This window comes from Pleurodeles waltl, chromosome 8 (genome assembly GCF_031143425.1).
Source record: "Pleurodeles waltl isolate 20211129_DDA chromosome 8, aPleWal1.hap1.20221129, whole genome shotgun sequence".
Taxonomy (NCBI): domain Eukaryota; kingdom Metazoa; phylum Chordata; class Amphibia; order Caudata; family Salamandridae; genus Pleurodeles; species Pleurodeles waltl.
Window position 1 is genome coordinate 1,439,691,825 of NC_090447.1, and position 27,286 is coordinate 1,439,719,110.

At 44.2% G+C, this 27,286-nt stretch overlaps 1 protein-coding gene across 1 annotated transcript in view; it reads left to right on the forward strand.

Annotated features, from left to right (window-relative positions):
* Positions 1–4,778, forward strand: part of BACE2 (beta-secretase 2) — a 213,070-nt gene extending 208,292 nt beyond the window's left edge. The window contains exon 9 of the mRNA XM_069202588.1: positions 1,210–4,778. Coding sequence (XP_069058689.1) covers positions 1,210–1,451 — 242 coding nt within the window. The 3' untranslated portion in view covers positions 1,452–4,778. The remainder of the gene's footprint in view (positions 1–1,209) is intronic.
* Positions 4,779–27,286: the final 22,508 nt, after the last annotated feature.

Genomic DNA, 27,286 nt, shown 5'->3' on the forward strand with positions numbered 1-27,286 from the left:
TCATTTTATTTTTTCTCGTGGAACTTCTAGCTTTTTTTCCAACTTTGTCAGCTGAGAGTTAACACTTGGCAGTCACTGTTTCTCCCTTCTTGCTATTCTCTCACAGATTTGGTGGAAAAGAGGGGTGCAGAGTGTTTTACTTTATGGTGATCACTCATGCTAGGGACTCCACATAAAATGAGAAGTTATCACTGGATGATTGGAGGATTATACGAACATTGATTTGGTAGTTTTAGCTTATTTTGCTTAAGACAGGTTTAATGAAAATGTGTCATAAATACTCGGTATGGTGACAGAAGCTGCAGTTGTATGTCTGTGTTCATGTTTGATGCAGGTTACTCCACTTGCACTTTGAAGATGATAAATGCTCGGTTTCACACATACACAGGCAGTTTCTTAGCAGTTTGGTTATTGCATTATTTGTCTGTGTTCCACTTGCCAGCTGCACCGTTTGCCCAAATAGTTATATTTTAGGCTTTCCTAAATGATACCCTTTTGCTAAAATTAACCCTGTAACAGTTTCCTGCAATATATAACCATTTGTGTTGAAGTAACAAAGTGCTCATAAGCACCTATTTGAAGCATAACCTAAACTAAATGAATGTAACAAAAATCTGAAATATTTGAGAGTAGCAACGCTCTCCCAGTAATTCTGCAGACAGATGACCTGTTCAGAAGTAACCGATGACTTAAATCATGGGAAGTAAACATTTGCGTATATTATAGCGATAGATTCTGTAGCATTGCTGTCAACAGTTAATGGACCAAAATTACACCCCTCTTTCAAAAGGCATAAAGCTTTTAAGTTGCTAATTTGCCAAGGTTTGTTTCATGCAGAAAACCACTGCAGAGAAATTTGAGAAATAGTAACGCACACATTTGAACAAGTGAAACAAAAATATTGAAATGTAAGGACAGAAACAACATTAACTTTTGCATCCAAATTCAAACAATGCATCGATGCACTATGTAATGGCATGTACATTTTAGTTTCTGCTTGCTCATTTTAATGTCCTTGTTTCTCCATGTTAGTTTTTTTTGTTTCATGTGAATCTGTGTGCCTTAAAGGAAAACAGAATCCTAAGCAATGAATTTGTTTTCTTGATTTATTAGTCGTATGATTTTTCTGTGTTTACCACTTGTTCATTAATTGATACACCTTTTCATTTGAAGGCTTTAGTTCAATATATTTGATTTGTTCCTTTTCAGATGTAGGTGGTAGCCAAGTATCCGAGATTTCTGGTCCTTTTCCTACAACTGATGTTTCCAGCAGCTGCGTGGCTACGAATCTTCTGCGTGAACCCATCATGTGGATCATCTCCTATGTCCTCATGGCAATGTGTGGAATCATTCTGCTTATACTAATCATTCTGCTACTTCTGCCACGGCGACATCACCAGGATGGTGAAGTGAACGATGCATCATCATTGGTACAGAATCGTTGGAAGTGAAGCTAATCTGTATTGAAAAAGCGGAACTCGCCAAAAAACTAGGAATGATGTCAACAACTGGATCCCTTTAACACTATAAAATCTTTAGTCTTTGTTTTGGTGCTGGATATTCTCCAGTTTAACTGCACTCCGCATCAAGACCTCTTTCTTGTAGTTTTATTTGGAAACCTGATGCTCGGATTTAAATACAGCTATTCCTAGGCACCATATTCTTCCAGATGACAAGCATTCCAGTATCCTCCAGAACCTATAGATGAAAAGGTTATTCTGAGTTTGGAGTACCGCGTCTGTCCATACCTACCTCTGACACACAGTGGTGATGCTCTCAGAATTAATGTTCTTTATTCCTACATTGGTATAGTCTGCCTTAAACTAATACATCCCCAAATACTGCTTGGCTTGGAAAGGATATTGACTAGAAATGCTGGTCAACATTGTAACACTACTCCTATGTCTTTCATTGTTTATTGTCTTTGCCAGTTAGCAGAAGCATTTGTGTTATTAAACATAACACAGGTTTGTACTAGATAGAGTTAGCTTGGAAAAACATCTAATTGGTATCAAGGAACTGATATCAAATCAACTTTCAATTGAGTATTTCTTGCACCGTGTTCTTGGGACTTGACATTCCTGTATACAGTGTAAGGCAGCTTTCAAGTGCTGGGTGATAAATAAATTCTGATGAACAGAAAGCAACTATGATTACAACTTGTTTCACTGGTCTAAAGTGTTACTTCTAATTGACGACTCTCTCATATTAAACAAAAAGTCCCCTACACAGTAAGTTTCAAAGGCAATTTCACACTGAACCTTAAAGTTATTTATTTGGTGGGTTCTAGGCAAAACCCCCCAACTTTTTTGTGTGCCATTAATGATGAGCTTAGGCAAATGTAGATTTATTGGCGATCCAGGCCAATAAGTTCTCATAAGAATCCATGTTTTACATCCTCTATTGTCCATGTAAATCCTAACTCAGGAAGTGCCTATTACTTTAATAATATATAAAGTTAATAAAAGTTCGCTGAAATCAAGATAGCATACTAGAACACACTTTCTGTGTGTTTACAGTACATGCTCGGCAGAGAGAGCAACAGTACACCCAGTAAATGGGTGTCAGCCTATATGGAAAGATGTTTTGGCTTTGTCTGCTCTTGAATAAAAAGTCAGTTGTAACTTTGCATCATTTGGTATATTTGGAAGTGTATGGAGTTCAGTCAATTGAGGGGTGTGTGGAGGAGGTACATAATTCACCTGGTATCTCCTTGCAGCTCTCGCACATTTCCCTTATAAGTGTCCTTTTGAGTAGGAGTAGGAGTATGTGTATGTGTTTAAAGAAATATCAGTAATGTAAATCATCCCTACTTTGTTGCTCCATTTCCTCGTAAAGCACTGGGGGGAGCTTTCTGCTTTGATCTAATCAAAACACCTGTAATGGAGCAACCATTAGAGCACATACTTTTGTGTGGGGGGGGTGTCTTGGCACAACGTAATGCAGCTGAATGGCAGTAACACTATTTAAAAACTCCCTTGGACAGCTTGCCTAATCCTGTGGTTTTTTTTTTTAATGAAATGTTAAATAAAGATGAACACATTTTATTCTGGGTTTTAATGCCCTCCTTATCCCCACCCACTCCTGACCCTATAAGCTTTTTTTAGTAACTAAGTTTGGGCATTTTGTTGTGTTTTGTTTCATGTTTGGTTGATTTAATTGTCAAATTGATTTCAGAAACTTCAAAAGCCTAAAAGTGTAGTTGTGAAAACGTAGGTGTGAGTTAACATATTAGTCTCTCGAGATTTCCTCTTGATAGTATTGTGCTCAGACAACCAAATCCCATGCCTTTCTGAGTGGCTTTATTTTTTATGGGCATTGCATATATCTTCTGAACTGAAACATTACACCTGATGTCCACACGCTGCAATGTCTTAGCCTCCCTGCAAACAAATGTATATTTAGTTGAGATTCATTCATTCTTAGACTCCCTGCAAACAAATGTAAATTTAGTTGAGATTCATTCAGACAGGCATCTGGGTCATATATGGATAAGACCCCACCCCGCCCCCTTGTCTTGCACTATTTCGGCAACCTTTGCAACCTGAACATTACATTTTTTTAGTCTGCAGAAATAATTGTGATGTTACTTAAAATGTCTTATAGTACTATGTACAACATGTCTTCCCATAACCTCTTCTCTATATGTCTAGGTACGTACTACTTCTTCCAGTAATTGGCACACTAAGATTGTGGTCTGCAGCCTTAAGAATTGCTGGTGTGGCCAAAGATGAAACCCCTTGATTTAGCAATATTTGTTATTAAGAAACTGAACACAAGGTTGTGTAAATATTTTTAAAAAATAGATTCTGTTTCATCTAGCAAATCTGTCCTGTTTAACATGAAGCAGAACCAATTTGCTTCCTTTGTTCACTCTGCACTCCGTGGCAAACTGCATTGACCATGCAATGATGTTGATTTTACCCAGACACACGTCTAGAAATGGTGAAAATGCAGTCTACAGATGCTTTCCTCTCCATTTTGAATGGCACAATCCCTGTTGGAGTGCTAATGTCAACTGTGGTCTTTGGGTCTTTGAAGAACTGTTTTATTGTTGATGAAAAAGTATTCTTAACACACATACCATGACAACTGCCGCAATGTTTTTCACTTTGAGAAGACTTCTTAAGTACTCTTACAACTACTAAAAAGTTGTTTTTAACAAACTGGTTCATGGTGTGGCAGTCAGTGCTTTAGAAATATTTGTTGCCTTGGTGTCATAGAACAACTTTACAATGTGCAAACTACCTCCATTGTTTTAATGACATGATTTAAAACTGTTGCCATTTTCTTTCTATTTGGCTTTAAGAAATGGACATTCATACAAAGTGTATTTAGTGTGCAACAGAGCAGCGTGACCTTACTAAAGCAACACAGAAGTCACACATGGTTGCGGGTGCTCATTTGGTACCACTTGAATGAAAAAAACTGGAAAAAGCAGCGCACTGAGAATAACCCTTAAAGGGCTATGGGTGAAAATTGTTGTGGTAATAAGCAAAAGTAGTTTTGAAATAAGCATTAACTTTGTGTTACACCAAGAGAAATTACTCAATACCAGAAAAATGATATAAGTTATTCTAATTACAGTTAGTCTCTTCCGTGTTATGCTTTTCACGTTTGGCTTCACCAGTGAGATCTTGACTTTGATGTTTTTGGCAAGTTTTATTTTCAGTGTCCGAGACTTATGTTTTGTGCAATCAACTTGCAGTTGTTTCCGTTCTTAATTTTTGGTCTGTAAATTGGATTAATGAAAAATAAAGTGCAAAACAAAAAAAGTACACGAGTGAACGAGAAATGTGTGGGTAGTTCTGAGAATTTGTAAACTACAGTGAACATTATTCTACAGGTGATGGGTCAAAAAGTTTTCAGATGCCCAACTCTGCAGAACTCTTTTGCTCATTGGATAGTGTTCTGAATAAGTTACTTTTAAAGTGTTATCCCAGGTACTTTAGCAGAATGTTAAATCTAGCTAAGGCTACAGCACGGTTCAGACCGGTGTTGTTATAGGTGTTTTGCAAGGTAAGGAATTAAAAAAGTACCACTTTAATATATTTGGAGTTGGCTATATAGGAGACCAGTTCAGCACATTTACAATTGGCCCTGATATGAAATTCCCTTTTTTAACATTTCATAAGGATCTTAATGGAACTATTACTCATATGCTCTGATGTTTTTAAATGAGCCTGCCAGATTTGTGAACAATGAAATTCCCAATGGTGCATACATATTGTCGCATAAAATGTATGTGCCAAATAATCTAATCTGCAAAATCGAGAAGGAATTTATTTTGCTTCACGCACCTAACAAGCAGTGTTCAAGCATGATCTTGAGCGTTGGAAGTAAAGGTGCCTAAGAATAATGCTGCTAATGTGCCTGCAACTTGAAAAGAAAGTAGGACAGGTGCATTGGAATTTTTATTTAATAAAAATATTTTTAGTTTAGTTAATCATGCCTGTGCGTCAGCGCTTAAAGGCAACCGGCTTTCTTGTAACATTGAAAGCAAATTTTCTTAATTTGTTTTCCTTAAGAATTGGTTTGAGGAAAACTACTTAAGGGTATTCTGTCACCTCACTAGGCTTTGTGAGAATAAAAAAGCAGTGTGTTCAATTAGTTACTTCCCAATCTACAGAGGCACTCCTGAAGGGGGGGATTTAAAATTAAATTGATTATAAATTTTCTACTGATTCAGACCTAACTAGGTGCACACAGATGCGTGTGGATATTCTAAAGGCAAATGAGATGAATGACTGCAAATACCCAGGTACCTCTATGGTGCCCACAGACGTTTATGCCTGCCAAGATGAAATCAGAAAAACACTCAAAATCCATTCGCCGGCTCTCATTGATATAACATGAATATATATTCCTGTTTCAAATTGTAGATATAAGTTCAGCCCCTCTGTGCCTTTGCTGCTCCCACCATCAATGATCTGGGCAAAGGACAGCATGACCTGTCTAACCCAGGATCTGCTATACAGGTTAAGTACTTCCCGTATAGAAGTGGTATGTGGACTGTATTGTTCTGTTTCCATGATAACACCTCCAGGAATTCCACCTAGTTTTTGTTTGCTGCTTATGAACAAATTAAGAACAAATCCCTCTACTAACACACATCTGCCTTCCAGATATATGATTCATTTCTTTTTTGCAAAGAGGACAGGATGCTGGAAGGGCTGGGCACACTGCTGGCTAAGAGAAACATAGCTAAACACTTGAACACCACCAGTGCTCCATCCTTGGTGGCTTGGAAGCGAGGTATTGACTGGTGTACGCAACGGGAGGAGACTATCTACACTGCACGTGGGTGTCCTGCAAATATGAGGTTTGGCACAATTGGTAGGCTTATGGTCTGGAGGGAGTTGGTGCGCCCGGGTAGTGGCAGGGGTTGTGTATTCACGTACATGACATGGACCGAGGCCGTGGGGTGTTATCTGTTTACAATGTGCTTGCTTTTGTGAGAGTCCTACTTTTATCAAAAATCATTACAATGTTCTTATAAAAAACATTCAAAGCATGGACTTTGTATTTAATGACTTTATCCATTCCGTTGTAGCTCATGTGTGAAACATCCCACTGCCCAGCATACTACATTAAAAAAAAATTGGCTTACGGCTTTCAAACTCTGCCATATTCAATAATTCCATCACCCAAGACACGAGTACTGACACCCTGTGAGTTGCAATTATGGTGTTGGCCAAAAACATGTCCAAATAGATAGATTTGCACTTGGTTCTTATTTCCTTGTGTCTGGGCATTACTCCCATGTGGCTAACCTCTGCTTTCATCAACTTCATTCTCCCAGTAATGCTAGTGATCAACCTCCCCCTGGCCTCCAGTCCTCCACCATTAACCAAACAACTCTCTACCATATGGATGAAGTTTGCGCTATCTGTGCTGCATCTCGGGCACGTGTTTTGAGCATTTTATGCATGTTGCTTGTTCTCAAGGAGAGTGAGGTATATCTTGTGAAGATAGTATATTGCAGTTAGTCCCTTGAGACTGCTTGGGGTTATCTAGTGGTTTGATTCCATTCAGCTTCCAAAAAGTCCCTGTGTAGGTCACGGACCCACTTAGTCGTCAAGTTCTCTAAACTGATTTTTGTCATGTTGATCAGTGCCTATAAAGTCTTGTGATTTTCCTCTTTGTCCACAATTGTGAGCACTCTGTGTTTAGCACTTCATGCATGAAAGAGTTCAGCCAGTTTACATCCCCATGTTACTCGTACCACCCTAGTAATGGAGCCATTTGAGGGGACAGCTCTGGTTTATATCAGATATGGTCCTTTGGTCAGCAAACTATTTCAGAATACCTTATGAAGATGTGTTACACTTGTCCTTCATTAAAGTTCTCGCTGGTGAACTCTTGCCCTTGCTGATCATTGTCAATGCCTTTCTCACTAGAAGATGCATCCCAAAAGGTCTCAAGACAAGCCTAGCCCTCCTGCTCCTGAGAAATGTACATTCGACCCTTGTCAACTACCTCCCCATCAGCAAGGGCATTGAAAATGCAGTCTATTTCCAGCCCTAAGATCACATTAATGGTAACCACCTCCTGCATGACTAGCAGTCGGACTTCAGATTACGCTGCAGCATGGAAATTTCTACCTTACAGATAGTAGATAATGCCTTCTTCACCAGTGGCATAATGAAGCATGTGGGGGGGGCCTGCAAAGTACCTTGAGGAGGCCCCCTGACCCCCTGGACCTGTTGTGGAGCCCGTCATCTTTGCACAGTGTACTGTGCTGAGTGGGGCCCCCTGGAGCTCTGCCCCCCCCTGCACCTCAGGGGCTGCGGGCCTTTGTTACACCACAGCTCTTCACCAGAGATGAGCCCTGCCTCCTGATATTGCTGGACCTCTCAGTTGCCTTTGATGAAGTCAGCCCTCTGGAATCTCACCAGCAGTGTCTTTCACTGGTTCTCCTCCTACCTTTCCAATTAAAATACATTTGTTCACAGGTTGCAATAGGTTCCTATCACCTGCTGAGTCCATCAGTGTTCATACTGTATGCGGTCTTTTTCAACGTCTACAGTATGCTGCTTGGTGTTCTATTCCCAGAGAATATGCCAATGATACACAGCTCTGCTTGAAAGTCTCCTCTGCTTCAGACATAAAATGTGTCAAACATTAATTAACTGCACATCATCCAGAAAAGGATTCCCAACTTCTACCTGAAGCTAGATCTAACCAAAACAGAATTCATGTTATTTGCCAAGAACAACATACCATACAGACCAGGCTCAATGACATGAACCTTGTTGGCTTCAAACAACTTTTGCCAAATACTAAGGATTCACCATGGGCACTAACCTCACCCTCTTGGAACAGTCTTCCAAAAACACACAAAGACGGCCTGATACCAGTTCTCTCTTCTAAAGAGAGTTAAACTGTTTCATCCAGAAAGCAACTTCAGAACTGCTGTTCTATCCCGCATACTCTTGCATCTGAATAGTGGTAACACCCTGCTCCATGGCCTCCAAGACTCCACTGGTACCCTTTAAGGGTATCTAGCAAACTGCATCATGTCTCGTTCAGGGCGAGAAGAAATGTGATCACATCATGCCCATCCGTATGGAATTCTAGTGGCTCCTCTTGCTGGTCCGCACCTCTCCAAAACCAGCTGTATCACTTACAAATCCATCACTGCCAGTATTATACTTACCTTGTAGATAAGCTCACTATCTCTGGTGGTTGTCCGCACACTCGCTACCAGCATGCAGTCAGACTGCAGGCTAAGAAGTGCAATAAGAAAAAAAAAAAAAGACAGCATCCACTTTCCATCTATGCACTGAGGATCTTGAACAAAATCCGTCTATGCATCAAGTCTGCACATACATTGCTCCAATTTATTAAATAGTTGAAGACTCACCTCTGTAAAGAACACTACATCACAATGCATTAACCAGCCATAACCCAGTTAAATCTCCTATCACTTGTTGACATTATCCTTGTCTAACCCTTTGCATTGCTCTCCTGCCACTGTAGAAACACCGCATATCTACCATATTCAAACAAGTCTCCCACTTGCAAACTTCTGACTCTCACCCATGCTGCTTTTCCTGTGGTCTGTCATCTAATTGAGTTTCTATGTGAACCGTATTGATAACTTAGGCTCATATGTCATCAAGGTATTTGTCCTGTTTAGGCACCTGTCCCAGCAATGTTGTTTTGTACTAATAGACATTGGCGTATCACAATCTATTCTTTTCATCAATCACATCACATTTGCAAGATTTTTGTTGCTCAACAACTGACTCCTTGTTGGAAATTTGCCATTTCTGCATGGCCACCCCACATTTTTCCCCTTTTTGTGGAATCCTATTTTTACTGGATGTAATACTGTTACACTCATGTACATCAGTGGTAAAATCCTTGTGCTCCCCCTTTCAATATGAATTGGTGTTCTCCTAATTGTCACAATTAATTGACCTATGAGCCTCTAATCCATGGTTCCAAGGTATACTGGGGCAAGTAAGTTAAATGTCACAAGTAGACTTCAGCACCCATTGTGCCATCCACTACAATGTAAATATAATTGCAGGCCTTGCACCTCAAAGCTATTTTCAATGTAGCAGGGTTGGCTGTTCGATAGGAAAGCACTGGGGTATGATATTAAGGTTAATACATGTTATTACCACCCAGTAAATGGCTACAAAAATAATTTTGAGAACTTTTTGAATGATTTATTATAGGCTGAATTGAGTGGTGAAGTCTAACATGTAAGAAATATTTTGGAAAGATGACTTTTAGAAAGTCACCTTTGCCCTGCCTTAATTTCCTAGAGGTGTAAGCTGTACTTTGCTCTCTCCCTTCTGCCAGCCAGTAATTAACATTTCAGTGGGCAGAAATGAAGTGTGAATTGGCTCACAGCACAGGGACAAAAGGCTTGGGTGTGGGGTGGTGACAGATAGGCCAATGGTCTGGGACCAAGGAGTTAATTAACTTCAAGGAGGCTTATCCTGTTACAGCAGATGTAGCTAACACCCAGGCAATCACCATTCATTTGTCCCTCCAGCCAGACTGACCTCCATCACAGTGGGCTTCTTGTTAATATCACAGTGTCAAATCATGCTGGAATATCAAGAACTACTTGACAATCTCCTGGAGTTTTCATGTATGACATTGGGAGCGCACTTCAAAGTAAAGAAAGGGAATGCCAAAACAATTTGTACATACACTGCCTTGTTGCTAAAGGCTCTGCTTTGTCCTACCAGACTTCTGTTTGTCAGGGTACGGGGACAGCCTTAAACTATTTTAGTGTTGGATGTGGGAGAACACTATGGTTAACATAGTGCACTCCTGTTGTAGGAAATGTGAAAAACAAACACTTCACCACAAATATAAAATGCGAAAATATCGCCCAGCACCAAGCATCAATAGAGGCTACACCTCTGTTCACAATCAAAAAGCAGTTTTGGCCAAACCCCCACATGGGCACTTCCGAGGTGAAAGGTTCATTCAAGGATGTAATGGAGTAAGAAACACAAAAGGGTCATCTGTTAAAGGCCAACTTATGTCTGACCAACCTGCAGGTATTTTTGACATTTGCTCACAAGTCCCTGGCACATTCTGTGTCTACATACAGATCGCGAACTGATTAGATACTGCGCACATATTTGAATTAGCCCAAAGCACACAGGTGCACGATTTACAATGAGTGCAGGGAAGAAGCCAAATTCCAAACGCTCTGGCGTTTCGGGCCCACAATGCTGTCAGCACACACTTCAAATAAATAACATTCACAAAAGAGCACGTACACATTCATAGGTCAAAGAATGCTCGATCATAAACGCTTGTTGAACGTATAATAAAGAGAGAGTAATGTTTTAACATAGGAATTCCGGTTTATGGGGTCACATGGTTTTGAGTGTTTCCATGTTAATCTGTAAACTTGCAAAGTGATCAATTGTTAATCATGTGTATTAAAGTATTGTACTGATTTGTATATAACAGCCTCTCTGTGAACAGGATTTTGAGAAAAAAGGTAGAGGCAGGTTGTGCAGGGCTGAGGTGCAGTTGTGAGTACATCTGGCCTTATTCGATTTTCTATATTATTTGATAAGGGGACACGTTAGAGGTTCAATGGACCGTTTGACTACGCTTAGAGTGATTCCACCATGAGTACAAATATTTCTCATAACCTTAACTAGCATTGGGACAAGTTCAATAAGTCAACATCAACCTTTTAGGAGTCAGTAATTTTCTAACACACCATGACCCATGTGGCCATGAATAACCAAACCTTTTTAGTAAAATTTGAAAGTTTATTTCCCTAGATTAACAATGCAAATATCACATAAAGTAATCTCAGAACCATATGATAAACATATACAAACACAAGCTGACCAAAGCAGCAGAAAAATCTTAATCTAATCAAAGCATTTATCATTAAACATTCAAGGTTACTGTACAGATCAATAACTATAATATCTGTACAATAGAGATGGCATACTTCGAGACTTAACAAGTGAATAAAATCAATCCTTTGTTAATAACCTTGCTTAGCACATGGCACACTAACTCTCTAATTTGAATGGCATGTTTGGGCTTCATGCAAAAGTAATTTAGACAAAGTTAATTTGGAAACCATTTGAATATGGCTCTACAAAAATAGTGGTTGGTACTTAAAGAAAGACAAAACCTACAACAAAGACATTTGCAGTTGTTAAACCTCTCCTGTATAGATAGGGAAGCATAGACTTCTTTGTCAGTTGGGCATCTGTCTGGTCAGCGTCAGCAAGGGGAAAGTGAAGGGGATTGGCTCAGCCACAGTTGGGCTCTAAGTAACTGAACCAACTTGGCGAGGACATCAAACTATGGAAAACAGCATTAATAGCATTTGCAGTCAATAATTGCAACTAAGCAATGAGACTAGGGAAGGAGAAAGGAAGACTTCAGGAACTGCTCTGTCTCTCGAACGGGACTCAAACCACCAGAATGTGAGAATGGTCATAGAACTGAACGTTTTTGCAAAGTGTAGTCTGGATACATTAAAATCCACAAAGCATCTTCCCACTTCGTCATTGGGCAGAAAACCGTGTGTTCACAGTAGAACAAATAAACATTAATTCTCAAATTTATGATGTAGTTAGACAGTCTTTCATATGTCGATGATTGGCTCCTCTTCTCCTGTTCCCATCACCAGTTTCGTCAGATAACTTTTTTGTTGCAATCATAGCTCCAGTCAGTGCAGCCTTTGTTAAGGCCTGAGAACATTAGCTTCTCATGCATCAAGTCTACATTTGTGTTTACATGTCACACTATATTTCAGCAGACAGTTCTCACAACAAAGTTTAGGACATCAACTTGTTTAACATTGCAAGGTTACAAATCAATTTGGTCAGCAATGCGTGAACAAGTGTTAATTCTCTGCTTTTACAAAACATTTACGAACATTTATTTATGCAATGAAAATTAACATGAGGCTTTGTCAACAAGGCTCATAACTTCACAATTACTCTATGCCTAATAAAATTTAAACAAGTACATATCATTAATACTTTAGTATGATCTTCTAATACACTTTATTCTACATGTGCAAATTATTTAAACTATTAATGCAAATTATTAATGTCGTACATGTGATGGTGGCCACTTCAGTGGGCACACTTTCCAAGACACTCAGCTTTTGTTAGCATAATTCATGTAAGTTCGTAGCTATTAATCAATGCAAATTTATTAGTAATTAATTCAGCTTTCACGCAGTCAGCAGTGTTTTCTCTCTGTTGAGAAAGTTAGTAAGTACTGTCTTTAGAATTGCCAAGAAGAGTCTATTTGGTCATTTCTGAGTCAAAAGAGTGTATTCGTTCACCCTGCAATATTACACACACATACATGGCTGAAAGATGTGTCCATCTTGAAAATGCCCAAAGCCCCTGGAACCTTAACCCCATTGGTTAGGGCATCACAAGGGGTCTAACTTGTGCCAGGCACAAATGTGGTATATCCAGGCAGCCACTTCAGAACATTCCTGAACCTATAGAAGATCATAAAAGGACTAAACATTTGAGACCTGAGGAGAGCGTATCCTGCTCTATTCAGGACAAAGGAGTAACTCCAAGGGTGACAAGGCTGGCCTCTTGTTAAAGTGATAAGGAAAAAAACACAGTAAAAGAGACCTTTTCCTGCAACTGACCCACTGGACCTGCACTGAACCCTCCTCTTGGCCTCTGCCTGCCACACTGTTAGTCGTGAAGTGCCTTTCCTGAGGCCATTGGTGTGGAGAGAGAGTTTCAAAATGTACTCTTGTGGTGTATTGGGACTTAAACTACTAAAGACGGAAGGTAAAATCTTTGACCAGGACAAACCTTGTTAGTGATTCCAGCCCACATACCATTGTGGTCAGTGTCTTAATTGTGCCGACTTCCTCTTCTACTGCAACCATTGACTATCATTGTCATTTTGTTCTGCTTGGTGCTATTTTTACTTAAAACGTAAGAATTCATAACTCCTTATTGGATCTCTGTCCTTTTGGTGTAAGTTTGTTTATTAAATTTTACTCCATGTGTCTATTTCATTTTGGGATCTTTATGGTCTTAAATTTCTATTTTACTACTGTTTTAGTGCTGCATAACTACTCTGCAGATTGTCTCTAAGTTAAGCCTATCTCCTCTGTGCCAAGCTACCAATAGATTGAGCTCAGGTTTATTCAGTGACTTAAAAGGCTCTTCTTGACAAAGATTGTGATTATTACTGGAGGTAGGTACTTACCCCGCCGCCTTCAACTAATAACCCAATCTCTTACAGTCTACTTTCTCCAGATATAACATCTACCTGTCTGCTCCTTGCAATTAAGTTGGCAAGTAGTACATTTTGAAGTCCAGAACACCCAAAACCTCTGGTAGGTGCACAAACTCAGTACAGGTGACTGAGCCTGCAGCAAGCCCACCACTAATGATCTTGGGCTCCTCTACCTGCTTGCTGCAAAAAGACGCTTTGATGCTTGAAAGACCTTCAACATCCCTTTGCATGGCTGCTACCCTCTGCAGGTTTGCTTTACTTTTACCTGAACCTATAGTGGGGCTGCCCTTTCAGCAGCAGTTCACATAGACTGCAGCTACCGTCTTGTAGTGCAATAAGTTCCAGTTTTAGGACATCCAGTGCATGATTGCTTGCATGAGCTGTTGGCCACAAACCACCATCCTACCTCTACCTTTAGTTTGTCTTTCCCACTATTGCCTACCCTCCCCCCCTCCACCATTTCATCTGTTCTTACACTTGGCCTCTTGAGTTGGATTGACATCTTTGACACATTGTGTGCCCACTCTTCAGCTATCATCCCAGTCTGCCATCCTTCAACACAATACAAAGGCCCTCATTATGAGTTTGGTGGTCTTTTTGCAAAACCGCTGTGGTTGCGGGCGCCAAAACACTGCCATGTTGGCGGTAATCTGACCGCCGTATTAAGAGTCATACTATGAAGACCACCAAAAAACAGCCAAAAATCTGACACCGACAGGACTCGGAAAGAGCTGGAATGAGGCGGTTCCACCACCAGCACCACCATGCCGACAACCTTCCACCCATCAGATTATGGCCATTTAATCACTGCAGCGGTCCGAACGGGCGTTCACAACTCACTCCTGTCAGAACAGAACACCACATTGGACAGTTCAAATACCCCACACCTGACACACATACATACACCAGGCACACTTACTGACTGCACTATGTAGCACACCCACACACAACCCACAATCCCTTGTGACTGAAAAGACCACCCCATACACAGAGAAGCCACAATCTCATTACTCTGCACCTATACACCATAAGCACATTTACACTTCACACTCACCACACAACTGCACGAACACTATACACACATCACAACTACACACAAACACCACAATCTACCAGCAATCACAACCAAGACCCCCCTGCCCCACCAAGCACCCTACACACACAACACCCACCCATAACAAAACCATAATGTCACGTCAAAATCACCCACGCTTCAGTGACGATGAGTTGAGGGTCATGGTCGATGATATCCTCAGGGTGGAGCCACAACTCTTAGGAGCACAGGTACAGCAAACCTCCATAAACCAGGAAAATGGAGTTATGGCAGAGGATAGTCAACAGGGTCAACTCAGTGGGCACCCATCCACGCACAAAGGAGGACATCAGTAAGAGGTAGAACGACATACGGGGGAAGGTGAGTTCCATGGCATCACGTCATCAGATTGCCATGCAGAAGACTGGCGGTGGGCCCCGGCTTCCTCCCCCACAGCTCACATTGTGGGAGGAGATGGTCTTGGACATCCTGAGGGCATGTCTGGAATACCCGGCGGACTGGACTCTGGTGAGTAAACTACCTCTGGAGGCAGAGGAGAGAAAAGCTGAGAGAGAAGCCCAACAGGCTGAAAGAGAAGCCAAACAAGCTGAGGCTGAAAGGGGCACGGATGAAAAGAAACTCGTCTTGACTCATGAACTGAGTCTGAAAGAGCTGGAGCTCAAGTCCAGCAGTGATGGTTGCAGCATACATACAGGACCTGCTGGAGACAAAAAGGTTTGTATACCAGGATGTGGTGCCAAGTTATGTGGTGGGAGACGACATTGATAAGTGGTTTACTGAATACAAAGTTGCACTAAGGGCTCATAAGGTTCCTGAAGAGCAAGGGAGGGGGGGGGGATTGTGGAAACACTTGCCAATACTTGGGAGAGACACACTTCTTACACTAGAGGTTGGGGATCTGAACAAGTATGCCCCTATGAAAGCCATTTTGATTGCAAAATTTGGACTGACCCCTGAAAAATATTGCCAGAGATTCAGGGACAGTAGCAAGCTCCCCAACCAAACCTGGGTAGGCTTTATTGATTTTTCCAGTAAGGCACTGAATGGATGGGTGCGGGACAATAAAGTAAATGATTACATGGGTTTGTATAAATTGATCCTGTGAGAGCATATGCTCAGTATCGTTACAGAGTTGCACCAGCACATAGTTGGCAGTAAGCTGACTGATCCCAGGAAGCTTACTGAGGAGGTGGACCTCTGGGCTAGCACCAGAGTGCCCAAAACTGTATCGGGGGGGACACCTACAAAGGTGGTCAGGTTCCTCAACAGAAGAAAGATGAGGGAGAAAAACTCAAAAATGAGTTCTCAAAATGCCCCCAAAATAATTCTCAATAGTGGTAACTAGTCCCAGTTCTAGGCTAAAAAGAAAGGGTTCTTTGACAGTAAGACAGGGAAGTTTGTGCCCCAATGCATAGAGTGCACTAAGTATGGTCACTCTTAGGGTGACTCCAAATGTCCAAAGAGGGCACAGTCCCCCATTGGAGTGCAGACACCTGGGTTTGCTAGTGTAGCGCTCGGGAAAGAGAGTTAGTCCCAGTTAGTTATGGGGAACAGATAGAGGTAACCCTAGCGTCCCTGGGGGATGCAGAAATGGTGCCAAAAACCCACATGCCTGCTAATACTTCCAAGTATAGGCAGTGCATCACCATTAATGTGCAACAGGTGGAGGTGGAGGCTCTGCGTGACAGAGGAGCCAGCTTGACTCCTGTCAATGGTCAGCTGGTGTCAGCGGAGCAGGTCCTACCAAACCCATTCCACAAAGTCATAGTTGCTGACAATCGTGAGAGCTACCTACTGGTAGCTCTGGTTCCCTTTGAGTGTGAGGGGGTTCTCTGGTACTCTGAAAGTACCTGTGAGTCCTGCCATGCCTGTAGATTGTTAGGCAATGACCTTGAGCACACTACCTGGAGGGAGGTAGAGCTAAGGTCTAGAAATGGGGTTTCCGGTTGACTGGGGTATGCACCTAAGCCAGGCAGAACCCACCCACTCTGGTCAGGGCAAGGGAGTTACATGTCCAAGATAACCCCTGCTCCCCCCCTTGGAAGCTTGGCATTAGCAGTCAGGTCTATCCCAGAGGCAATGTGTAAAGCGTTTGCACAACACACACAACACACGTGACACACTATCCTCCACCACAAAGGAAACACAACACTAAGTTATATGAAAATAAACTGTATTGTACACAACACAATTATTAGACCAAACACGTGTCAGAAATATCCTGATACTCAAGCAGTTGTCCGAACGTTACACAAAAGTTACTCTGCAGAACCAGCAGTAGTCACATATAACACACGTTACTTATTATTCTGCAACCTAAGCAGTAGTCCGGAATCACATTACGAAAAAAATGCACTTGTCATTAAAATATCATAAACACACATACTAGGAACATTATAAAACAAATGGCAAGTCATGAACACACATCAGCTGGAAATGCCCATACAAGGAACATCAGCAACATATATGGCACATCAATCCATAACGACCATATGAGGACCATTTAGAAAAGTGTACGTCTCTTTAAAAGTACCTGTATTATGATGAAGAGGCACTCCTAGTGCCAAGAAGAACAAACGGGGGCCCGGCCCTCTGTGCGCTCACTCTGGGGGCCACTCCGCTGATTGGGGGAGAAGGTGGGTGACATGCACCCCCTCTGGTTTTTCTAACCGGCTCCTTCTGGGGCCCACGATATCTAGGGGCCCCCCTGGCCTCACCTGGCCCTCCACAGGAGGGCCAAAGCCAGCACACAACACAATAGGGGGTGCGGGGAGCCTCCAATGAGGGTTCCATCCCACCCTCCCTTCACCGTGCCCAAGGATCACTGGAGCCTCAGGCTCCTGTGGCAGCAACCGGGGGAAGATGGGTCCTACCCTTACCTCCTCCGCGTCCTGCTGTCCGGGCAGCCTTCCGATGAGGTCTTCCTCCCTCCTGGGGCCATCACTGAGCACTCGCCCACATACGATCTGGTGTGTGAGTGTCTCTTCTCCCGGCTGGGCCGCACTGGTGAATAGGTTTGAGTGTTGGCCTGTAGGTGCCCCAGAGGTGCTCCTGAGAGTGCACTTTGTCCTGGGGCATGATTGGAGTGGGCGTGCTCCTTATTGTCGATCGATGGTGCCCTGGGGGACCCAGGGCTAGCGCCAGTGCTTCACTCACGCGTGCCAAAATCAGCCCGCCCAGGCTGTGGCATTGATTCCAGGAACTGGCAAAATGATTTTGAAGCGCTGGGGCAAAAAACAAAGCGTTTTCTAAGCGATGGGTCCAGCATATGCAGAGCTCCCTCCAGGCATTAAATCAAAGGAGAAGAAGCGCTCCTCATGTGCTTCTGATTGTTGCAGGGGTCAGGGGCCACAGCACCCTGCCCCTGGGAGACAAAGTACTCAAGAAGCACAGGGTGGCAGGGCCCAGCAGCAGGCCAGCACAAGGTGAATGCAAGCAAGTGGCAGTCCCTTACAGTGACCAAGCAGGTCACAGATCAACACAGCAGCAGCAGTCCATGGCGGTTCCTGGTGAGTCCATCCAGCATTCTGTGTCCGGTTCCAAGATGTCTCCAGTGTCTCCAAATTGTGGGGAAAACTCTCCTGTACTTGTACTCAGTTTTACAGTGTGTTCACAAAGGAAGGGGAGAGGAGGTTCCAACCAGTTACAACTGGTTCTGAGAGTGACCCCGCTCTTCTCCAGCATCAGCTGGTGGTAAACGACCCTGTTGTGTGAGGCTAGGGCACAGCCTTTACAAATGCATGTGTGCCCCACCTCTCCCTTCTCTCAGCTCAGGAAGACTTCAGTATGCGAATTCACCTCTGTGACACCTCCACCCTCCCTGTGTACAGGCTGTCTGAAAAGTATGCACCAAGCCCAACTGTCACTCTGCCAGACATGGATTGGAGTCAAGCTGCAAAACACCAGCGTCATAAGCACAGAGAAACGCTGACTTTCTAGAAGTGGCATTTCTGTAATAGTAATAAAAAATCCACTTACACCAGTAAACAGCGTTTCTTACTACCATTACAACCATACCAAACATGACTACGCTACCCCTCATAAATCAGACAATAACCCCTACATATAAGGCAGAGTATTTCCAATGCAATCCTATGTGAAGGCATCACTCACAGCAGTGAGAAACCAGAATAGCTGTTTGTCACTACCAGGACAGGCCACGCAACCAGGCACATGTTCTGCCTTCTACATACATTGCACCCTACCCATAGGGCTAGTTAGGGCCTACCGTAGGGGTGACTTCCATGAGTAAAAGGGGAGTTCAGGGCCTGGCAAGTAAATTTAGATGCTAGGTTCCTGTGGCAGAAAACTGCATATGCAGGCCCTGCGCTAGCAGACCTGTGACACGTTTAAAAGGCCACTTCAGTGGGTGGTGCAGGCAGCGTTGCAGGCCCACTAGTAGCATTTAATTTACTGGCCCTGGTATAGAGATACCACTGACCAAGAAACTTACAGGAAAATTAAATATGCCAAATAGGTATAAGCCAACCATACCAACTTTAGAAGGGAGAGCACCTGCACTTTAGCACTGATCAGCAGTGATAAAGTGCTCAGAGTCCTATTGCCAACAGGAAGAGGTCAGAAAAAATAAGAGGAAGGAGGCAAAAAGTCAGAGGATGAACCTATCAAAAGGGTCAGGTCCAACAGAGATGTTGGGATTGCCTGAGTGGGTCTGCAGGACCACAAGGTCCACGGCTGCCCGGGAAGGGAGTCAAGGGTGTCTGGAGCTTGGAAGATTGGCCCAGACAGCTGCCAAGGAGGTGCTGGAAACCGGTCCCAGACGTTCCCACAGTGGTTGATGGGGTCGCTGAGGAGGAGGCTTCTGAGCCAACCGGGGAAGACATTGCTGCCCTAGTTGACCTACCTGAGCTTGCTGGCTGGCAAGTTGAGGGTGGGACAGCCAGGGAAGAATTCTGCAAGGTGCAGAAAGAGTGCCCCACTCTTGAGGGCTTGTGGCAACAGGCCTCAGCCCAAGCAGCAGGGGAAGCCTCTATTGATCACCTGATCTATTGGGAGAATGATCTTCTTTACAGTGAGCCTAAGGTACCCAAGGCTGAGACAGCGTGTCTGCTGGTGGTCCCCCAGTGTTACTGGGCCTTCCTACTGGGCCTGGCTCATGACATTCCCCTGGCAGAACACTTAGGGTAAGACAAGACCTTTGCCAGGCTTGTCACCCACTTTTATTGGCCCCGAATGAGGATGGCCTCAGATGCATTCTGTAGGTCCTGTCCCACCTGCCATGCCAGTGGGAAGACAGGGAAAGGGCTCAAGGCCCCCCTAATCCCATGCCCCGTCATTGGCACCCCCTTTGAAAGGGTGGGCATCAACATCATTGGTCCATTGGACCCCAAAACTGCCCTAGGCAACAGGTTTATCCTGGTTTTGGTGGACCATGACACCCGCTACCCAGAGGCAATCCCTCTGCACCAGTGGTGACCAGAACTCTGATGGGGATCTTTACCCATGTGGTATTCCCAAAGAAGATTGTGTATGACAGAGGCACACACTTTGTCTGCATACATGAAGTGCATGTGGGATGCGTGTGGTGTGATCTACAAGTTCACCACGCCCTATCACCCTCAATCCAATAGTCTTGTGGAGAGATTCAACAAGACCTTTCAGGGCTTGATCACAGGCCTCCCTGAGGCCATAAGGCATAAGTGAGACGTCCTCTTGCCATGCCTTCTCTTTGCTTTCTTTGCTTACAGCGAGGTACCCCAGTAGGGGAAAGGGTTCAGTCCCTTTGAACTTCTCTATGGGTACCCTGTCAGGGGACCCTTAAGCATTGTGAAAGAGGGGTGGGAGAAATATCCCAAGGCACCCCCTCAGGATGTGGTCAGCTACATGCTGGCCCTCCGCAACTTGATGCACCACTTCTGGAAAAAGGCCAAGAGCAACCTCAAGGCCAGTCAAGAGGTTATGAAATGCTGGCATGACCAGAAGGCTACCCTTGTGGAGTTTCAGCCTGGCAACAAAGTTTGGGTGAAGGAGCCAGTGGAGCCTAGGGCTCCCCAGGACCACTGGACTGGCCCATTTGAAATAAAGGAACATAGGGGGGACCTCCAATCCCCTAGGAATCCCCTAAGGGTGCTCCATGTAAATAGACTAAGGCCTCATTTTGAGAGGACTGAAGTCAACATGCTTCTGGCGACAGTTGAGGGTGTGGAGGGGGAGCATGAACCTCTCCCTGACCTCCTGTCTGCCAAAGAAGGTGACAGGTCAGTGGAGGGTGTCAATCTTTCTGACTCCCTGGCCCTGGACCAGTGAGGGGACTGCTACCAGCTACTAGACCAGTACTCTTCTCTCTTTTCCCTTACCCCTGGACTCCCACACTTGTTTCTCCATGACATTGACACAGGAGACAGTCCCTTTGCAGAGAATAACATTTACATGTTGTCAGACAGGGTGAAGGCCAGTATCAAGGATGAAGTTGCCAAGATGCTGGCTCTGGGAGTAATTGAGAAATCCAGCAGTACCTGGGCCAGCCCTGTGGTGCTGGTGCGCAAGGCTGCCGCGCCCACTGCCAAGCCAGAACTTAGGTTCTGCATGGATTACAGGGGTCTCAATTCAGTCACCAAGACTGATGCTCACCCTTTCCCCCGAGCTGATGAGCTTGTTGACAGGCTAGGTGCTGCCAAATTCCTAAGTACGTTTGATTTGACATCAGAGTACTGGCAGATCGCTTTGACTGAAGGGGCCAAGTAGGGATCTACCTTTTCAACACCCGAGGGACATTATCAGTTCAGGGTAATGCCCTTTGGCTTGAAGACTGTCCCTGCTACCATCCAATGGTTGGTTAACGGGGTCCTGGCTGAAAAGGATGCGTTCTGCATTGCATATCTAGACGACTTTGCTGTCTATAGTTCCAGCTGAGAGAAACACCCGCTCCACCTCCAAGAGGTGCTCCAAGCCCTGAAACAGGCAGGCCTGACAATCAAGGCAAGTAAGTGCTAGATTGGGCAGGGTTCGTGGTGTACTTGGGACACCTAGCAGGTGGTGGCAAGGTGCAGCCCCTCCAGGCCAAGATTGAGACAATCACTGCCTGGCAACCACCTAGAAACCAAACAGAAGCAAGAGCCTTTCTGGGCCTCACTGAATACTACCATAGGTACATTAAGGGTTATGGCACCATAGTGCCCCCCTTAACATAACTCACTTCCAAAAAGCAACCTAGGTTGATGAATTGGACAGAGGCTTGTCAGAAAGGGTTTGACTGCCTAAAGGAAGCCATGTGCACGGCACCCATGCACAGGGCCTGACAAAGTTTATCGTGCAGAAAGATGCTTCAAAGCATGGCATAGGGACAGTTCTAGCTCAGCTGAATGAGGAGGGCCTAAACCAACCAGTAACCTTTATTAGCAGAAGGCTATTACCACAGGAACAGCCATTGAAAGAGAAGCATTTGCTGTATTCCGGGCACTGACGAAGCAGAGACCATACCTCTTTGGGACTCACTTCCGGGTTCAGATAGACCTTCAAATGGATCATGCAGATGAGGGGCAAAAATCCTGAACTCTTGAGGTGGTCCATTTCCCTACAGGGGTTGGACTTTGTACAGTGGAGCATCGCCCGGGGACTGACCACACCAATGCTGATGGTCTCTCCAGATTCTTCCACCTTAGTGATGAGAGCTCCTAGGGGGTTGGGTAGCTCTTCCCACTTTCAGCTGGAGTGGGGGGGGGGGAACACATCTTAGACCTGACAGCCTTAGGGTGGTCATCCTTCAATGTTTTGCCTGCCTCCCTACACTTTTCTGACACTGTTTTTGCTGTTTTTAGGACTCTGCACACTTTACCACTGCTAACCAGTGCTAAAGTGCATATGCTCTCTCCCTTAAACATGGTAACATTGGTTCATCCCCATTTGGCATATTTGATTTACTTATAACTCCTTAGTAAAGTGCACTACATGTGCCCAGGGCCTGTTAATTAAATGCTGCTAGCGTGACTGTAGCACTGATTGTACCACCCACCTAAGTAGCCCCTTAACCCTGTCTCAGGCCTGCCATTGCAAGGCCTGTGTATGCAGTTTCCCTGCCACTTCGACCTGGCATTTAAAAATACTTGCAAAGCCTTCAACTACTCTTATTCTACATATTTCGCCCCTAAGGTAGGCCCTAAGTAACCCATAGGGCAGAGTAATATGTAGGTAAACGGCAGGACATGTACACATGTGTTTTATATGTCCTGGTAGTGAAAAACTCCTAAATTTGTTTTCCCACTACTGCTCCTTTCATATACTAGCATTAGATCTGCCCTCACATACTTTTTGAGTGGCAGACTCTGATCTGAAAGGGGTAACCAGGTCATATTTAGTATGGCCAGAATGGTAATAGAGAATCCTGCTTATTTGTGAGGTTGGATTTTATATTACTATTTTAGAAATGACACTTTTAGAAAAGTGAGCATTTCTCTGCACTTAAAAACCACCTGTGCCTTACAGCCTGTCTTCAATCAACGTCTGGGCTGGGTTGGTTGACAGCTCCCTTGTGCATTTCACCCAGACAACCACAAACATAGGACACTCAGTCACACCTGCACTCATCTGCCTATTGAATGGGTCTTCCTGAGCTGGAAAGGTGGAGGGCCTGTCACTTACATTTCAAAGGCTAGTGGCCAGTCCTCACACCCCCCCTACTGGGACCGTGGCAGACAGGACTGTACTGAAAGGGGAACTTGTGCACTTCAAAACCACTCTTTGAAATCTTCCCCCACTTCAAAGGCATTTTTGGGTATATGAACTGAGGCCCATATTTATACTTTTTTAGCGCCGCATTTGCGCCACTTTTTGACTCAAAAACTGCAAACTTACAAAATACAATTGTATTTTGCAAGTGTGCGCCGTTTTGCGTAAAAAAATGACGCAAATGCGACTATAAAAAAGTATAAATCAGGCCCAGAGTCTCCGACCCTACCAATTCAGACAGTTCTGGACCTATACATGCACACTGTCAAGAGGAACTTCCTGAATGCCCAAAGGAGTCATCTGGACTGCTTTGCTGAGAAGGACTGCTGCCCTGCTGGCCTCTGATGGTATATACTCCTGTTTTCTGAAGTCTCAGTGCCAAAAAGACTTAATCTCTTCAGGAAACCCTTTGTGCGTCGAAAAGTGACACACCGTCTGCCTGAATTGCCTGAAGCCTGCATCGCGAACAGGAAATCTCCGCACAGCCGACCGGAACAAAGTAGCCTGAATTCCAGAGTGGAAATTTGCTGCAGCGCCTGCCTTGCGACAGAAAATTTGATGCATCACCTACTGGATCGACACAGAGCCCGTGCCTTCTTCCAGCACGTTAAGGATCTTTTCCCGCATCATCCCTGGGCGTCAAAGTCCTCCACATCGAAATGAGGAACCCAGGCTGCGTGACAAAAAAAATGATGCAAACACCTTGCAGAGTGGAAAGAAATGATGCATCGTCTGTGCCGTGTCAGACAAATCGACGCACCACCTTCTTTTTCCATGCATCTCCTTCTCTGTGGTCTCCTTGTATCATTTATTTTGACCCAGACCAGATACTATGTGTATCAAAGAGACAACTGTTTATTTCCAAGTATTAAGACTCTTTTAAACATTCTAAAAGTGATTGTGTTTATTGGATCTTTGTCGTTTTGACCTTTTTTTATTCAGATAAATATTATCTATTTTTCTAAACCTGTGTGGTATATTTTTGTGGTGGTTTCACTGTGTTACTGTATGATTTATTGCACAAATACTTTACACATTGTCTTCTAAGTTAAGCCTGACTGCTCAGTGCCAAGTTTACCAGAGGGTTGGCACGGGATAATTTGGATTGTGTGTGACTTACCCTGACTAGGATTGTGGTCCCTACTTGGACAAGGTTGTATACCTCTGCCAACTACAGACCCTATTTCTAACAAGAGCCCTCAACATCTGCGGGTGCTAGTTGAATGGAGGCCCTGCCAGGGGGACCTCAGGCACCCCTCCCTCTGTAGCTGAGGAACCCCTCCCCCTTTTCCTCCCTCCCCCCCCCCCGAAACGTGGAGCAGATGCCAAGACCAAACTCACTGCCAGGAAGTGACCCTCTCCTGATTACTCTCCCTTGTGTGCCACTGAGACACCCTGTTGACTGTTCAATTGTATTACTCCATTTTCCAATGGCCCATGGACACTGGACCTGTGCCACCTAAAGCTGTGCCACCTACTCTGAGGATTTCATTAACCATGACCCCACTCATCACCTGTTTGCCACTGTATGCACAAAAAACACTATAGATCCCAGCTACTGCTTTTGTGTCTTTATTTATACACATGCAAATGTTTGGTCTGCAAAATGTTATGTGGGTATGGCCCCCCTAATCCAACAGGCAATGTAATGGACTGCAGAGGGAGGCATCCTCTGCAGGAGACACAGTACAACAGATATGTCCCAGGAGAGATGTAAGGGAGTCACTAGCACAGCCACACACCAGAGTAAATCCAAATATCCAGCCTGCAAAAAAGATGACGACAGAGACAACCATTAGGATAATAGGCATGGTGCCACAAAAAGCACATATGCAGTTCATAGTTGTCGTGACCAGTGTAGAGAGCCATCTGAACAGGGCACAACAGATATCACTTCCACATCACCAGTCTCAGTTAATATATCACAAAACACTATAGCTGGCATATGTCATGTGCTAAATTCCACTCTGTGAACAGTAACCAAAGGCTAATGAACATGAATGGCCTCAAGCAATAGGTAGGAGAGCTAAAGATTAAGAGGACACAGTCACTCACTGGAATGGCATGAGAACAGGAGAATGCAGGACACACACCACAATACAGGGCTGTCCATAGGAGATGTGAATATTGCAACTTGCAGAGAGTACACATCCTAGAGATAACACATTTTCAGTCAGCACCTTACATGCATTCAAGCACTTCCCACAACAAACACATAGGGATAGGAACACATTACACATCCACTGAGAAACCAAATCAGGAGGACCATTGACAGCAAACTATGTTGAAATAGTACACATGCAAATACACACACAGCATACCTGTATGTTACTGGAATTACTGATTGATAAGCTCTGCCCTAGAGTTAGTTGCACCTTCCTCATCTGCCTCCTCATCACTTTCCCCTTCTGCATCACCAGCCACAGATCCAGCTGCCGCCTCATCATCAGCTAGTTAAGGGTATTTGACGTCTCAGGGCCAGATTGTGGAGCATGCAGCAGACAACTATGATCTGGCATACCTTTGGGGACTGTAGAGGAGGGCACCTCCAGAGACGTGCAGGTACCTGAATCTGGCCTTAAGGAGGCAAATGTCCTTTCTATTACACGTCTTGCCCTGCTGTGGGGCTCATTGAAACTGAGTTCCCCTTCAGTGGCAGGGTACCTCACTGGTGTTAACACCCAGGAAAGATGTGAATAGCCAGAGTCACCTGTGTGGACAGAGGTAGGACCTGTTGCAAATCAGGTGCAGCCACAGGGAATGATGTGATGACAGGTGCCATAACAGAGACACACATCCAAATGCATATATACCAATGAGCCAAGCCCTCTCTCTCTGTAGTCATGCCATCATGTGGGGGACCTTGCTCTTCCTCAGAATGTAGGAGTCATGCACAGATCCTTGAAACTTGGCTGTCACTTGGGAGATGTATTTGCCTGCCAGACATACCACCTGAACATTGATGGAGTGATAGTTTTTCCTGTTCCTATACACCTGTTCACTGGCACTGGGATGGAACAAGGCTACATGGGTGCCAACTGTGGCCCCTATCACATGAGGGATGTGTCCCACATCATAGATATGTGCCTTCACATAGGCCAAATCCCCTCATTGGGGGGGATCTGATGTAGCTGTCCGGGTGTTTCAATAAAGCACAAAGTACATCCCTCAACACAAGACTGAGCATGGGCTGTGACATCCCTGCTGCCAAGCCCACTGTAATCTTTAAGAAGCCTGTGACAAGAAAGTGTAGCACTGATAGAACTTGAACTGTGGGAGGGATGGCATAGGGATTACGTATGGCAGGCAATAGATCTGGCTCCAACTGGGTACATAGATCCATGATGGGCTAACAATTCAGACGATAGGTCTGACTGATGTGCCTCTCTTCCAAGGGTTACAAGGTCAACTAGCGGGCAGTAGACTGGTGCATGTCTCAATATCCCCATGACAGGGTATCTAGAATAGAGAGGAGAGAATGTACAATGTGATATGGACTCCACATATGTTAGCAGAACATATCATTATCGCACACACCTAACACTGTAGACATGCTGCACGCTGCTGACACATACTATATTGGGCATGCTGAAGCGGCATGGACTCCATCCATGCTGCACATTGCTGTCCCTGATCAATAGTTTGTGACATACATCACATGTCAGGTTCCATATGTGGTACACTGAGCTGTCCTGCACTGACCACGTATGTAGTCATGCTATAAACCTATATGGTTACATCGCCTCTGAGCCGACGTATATCTGAACATGCACATCATATGACAACCAGCATTATAAGGCCACTGTGTCA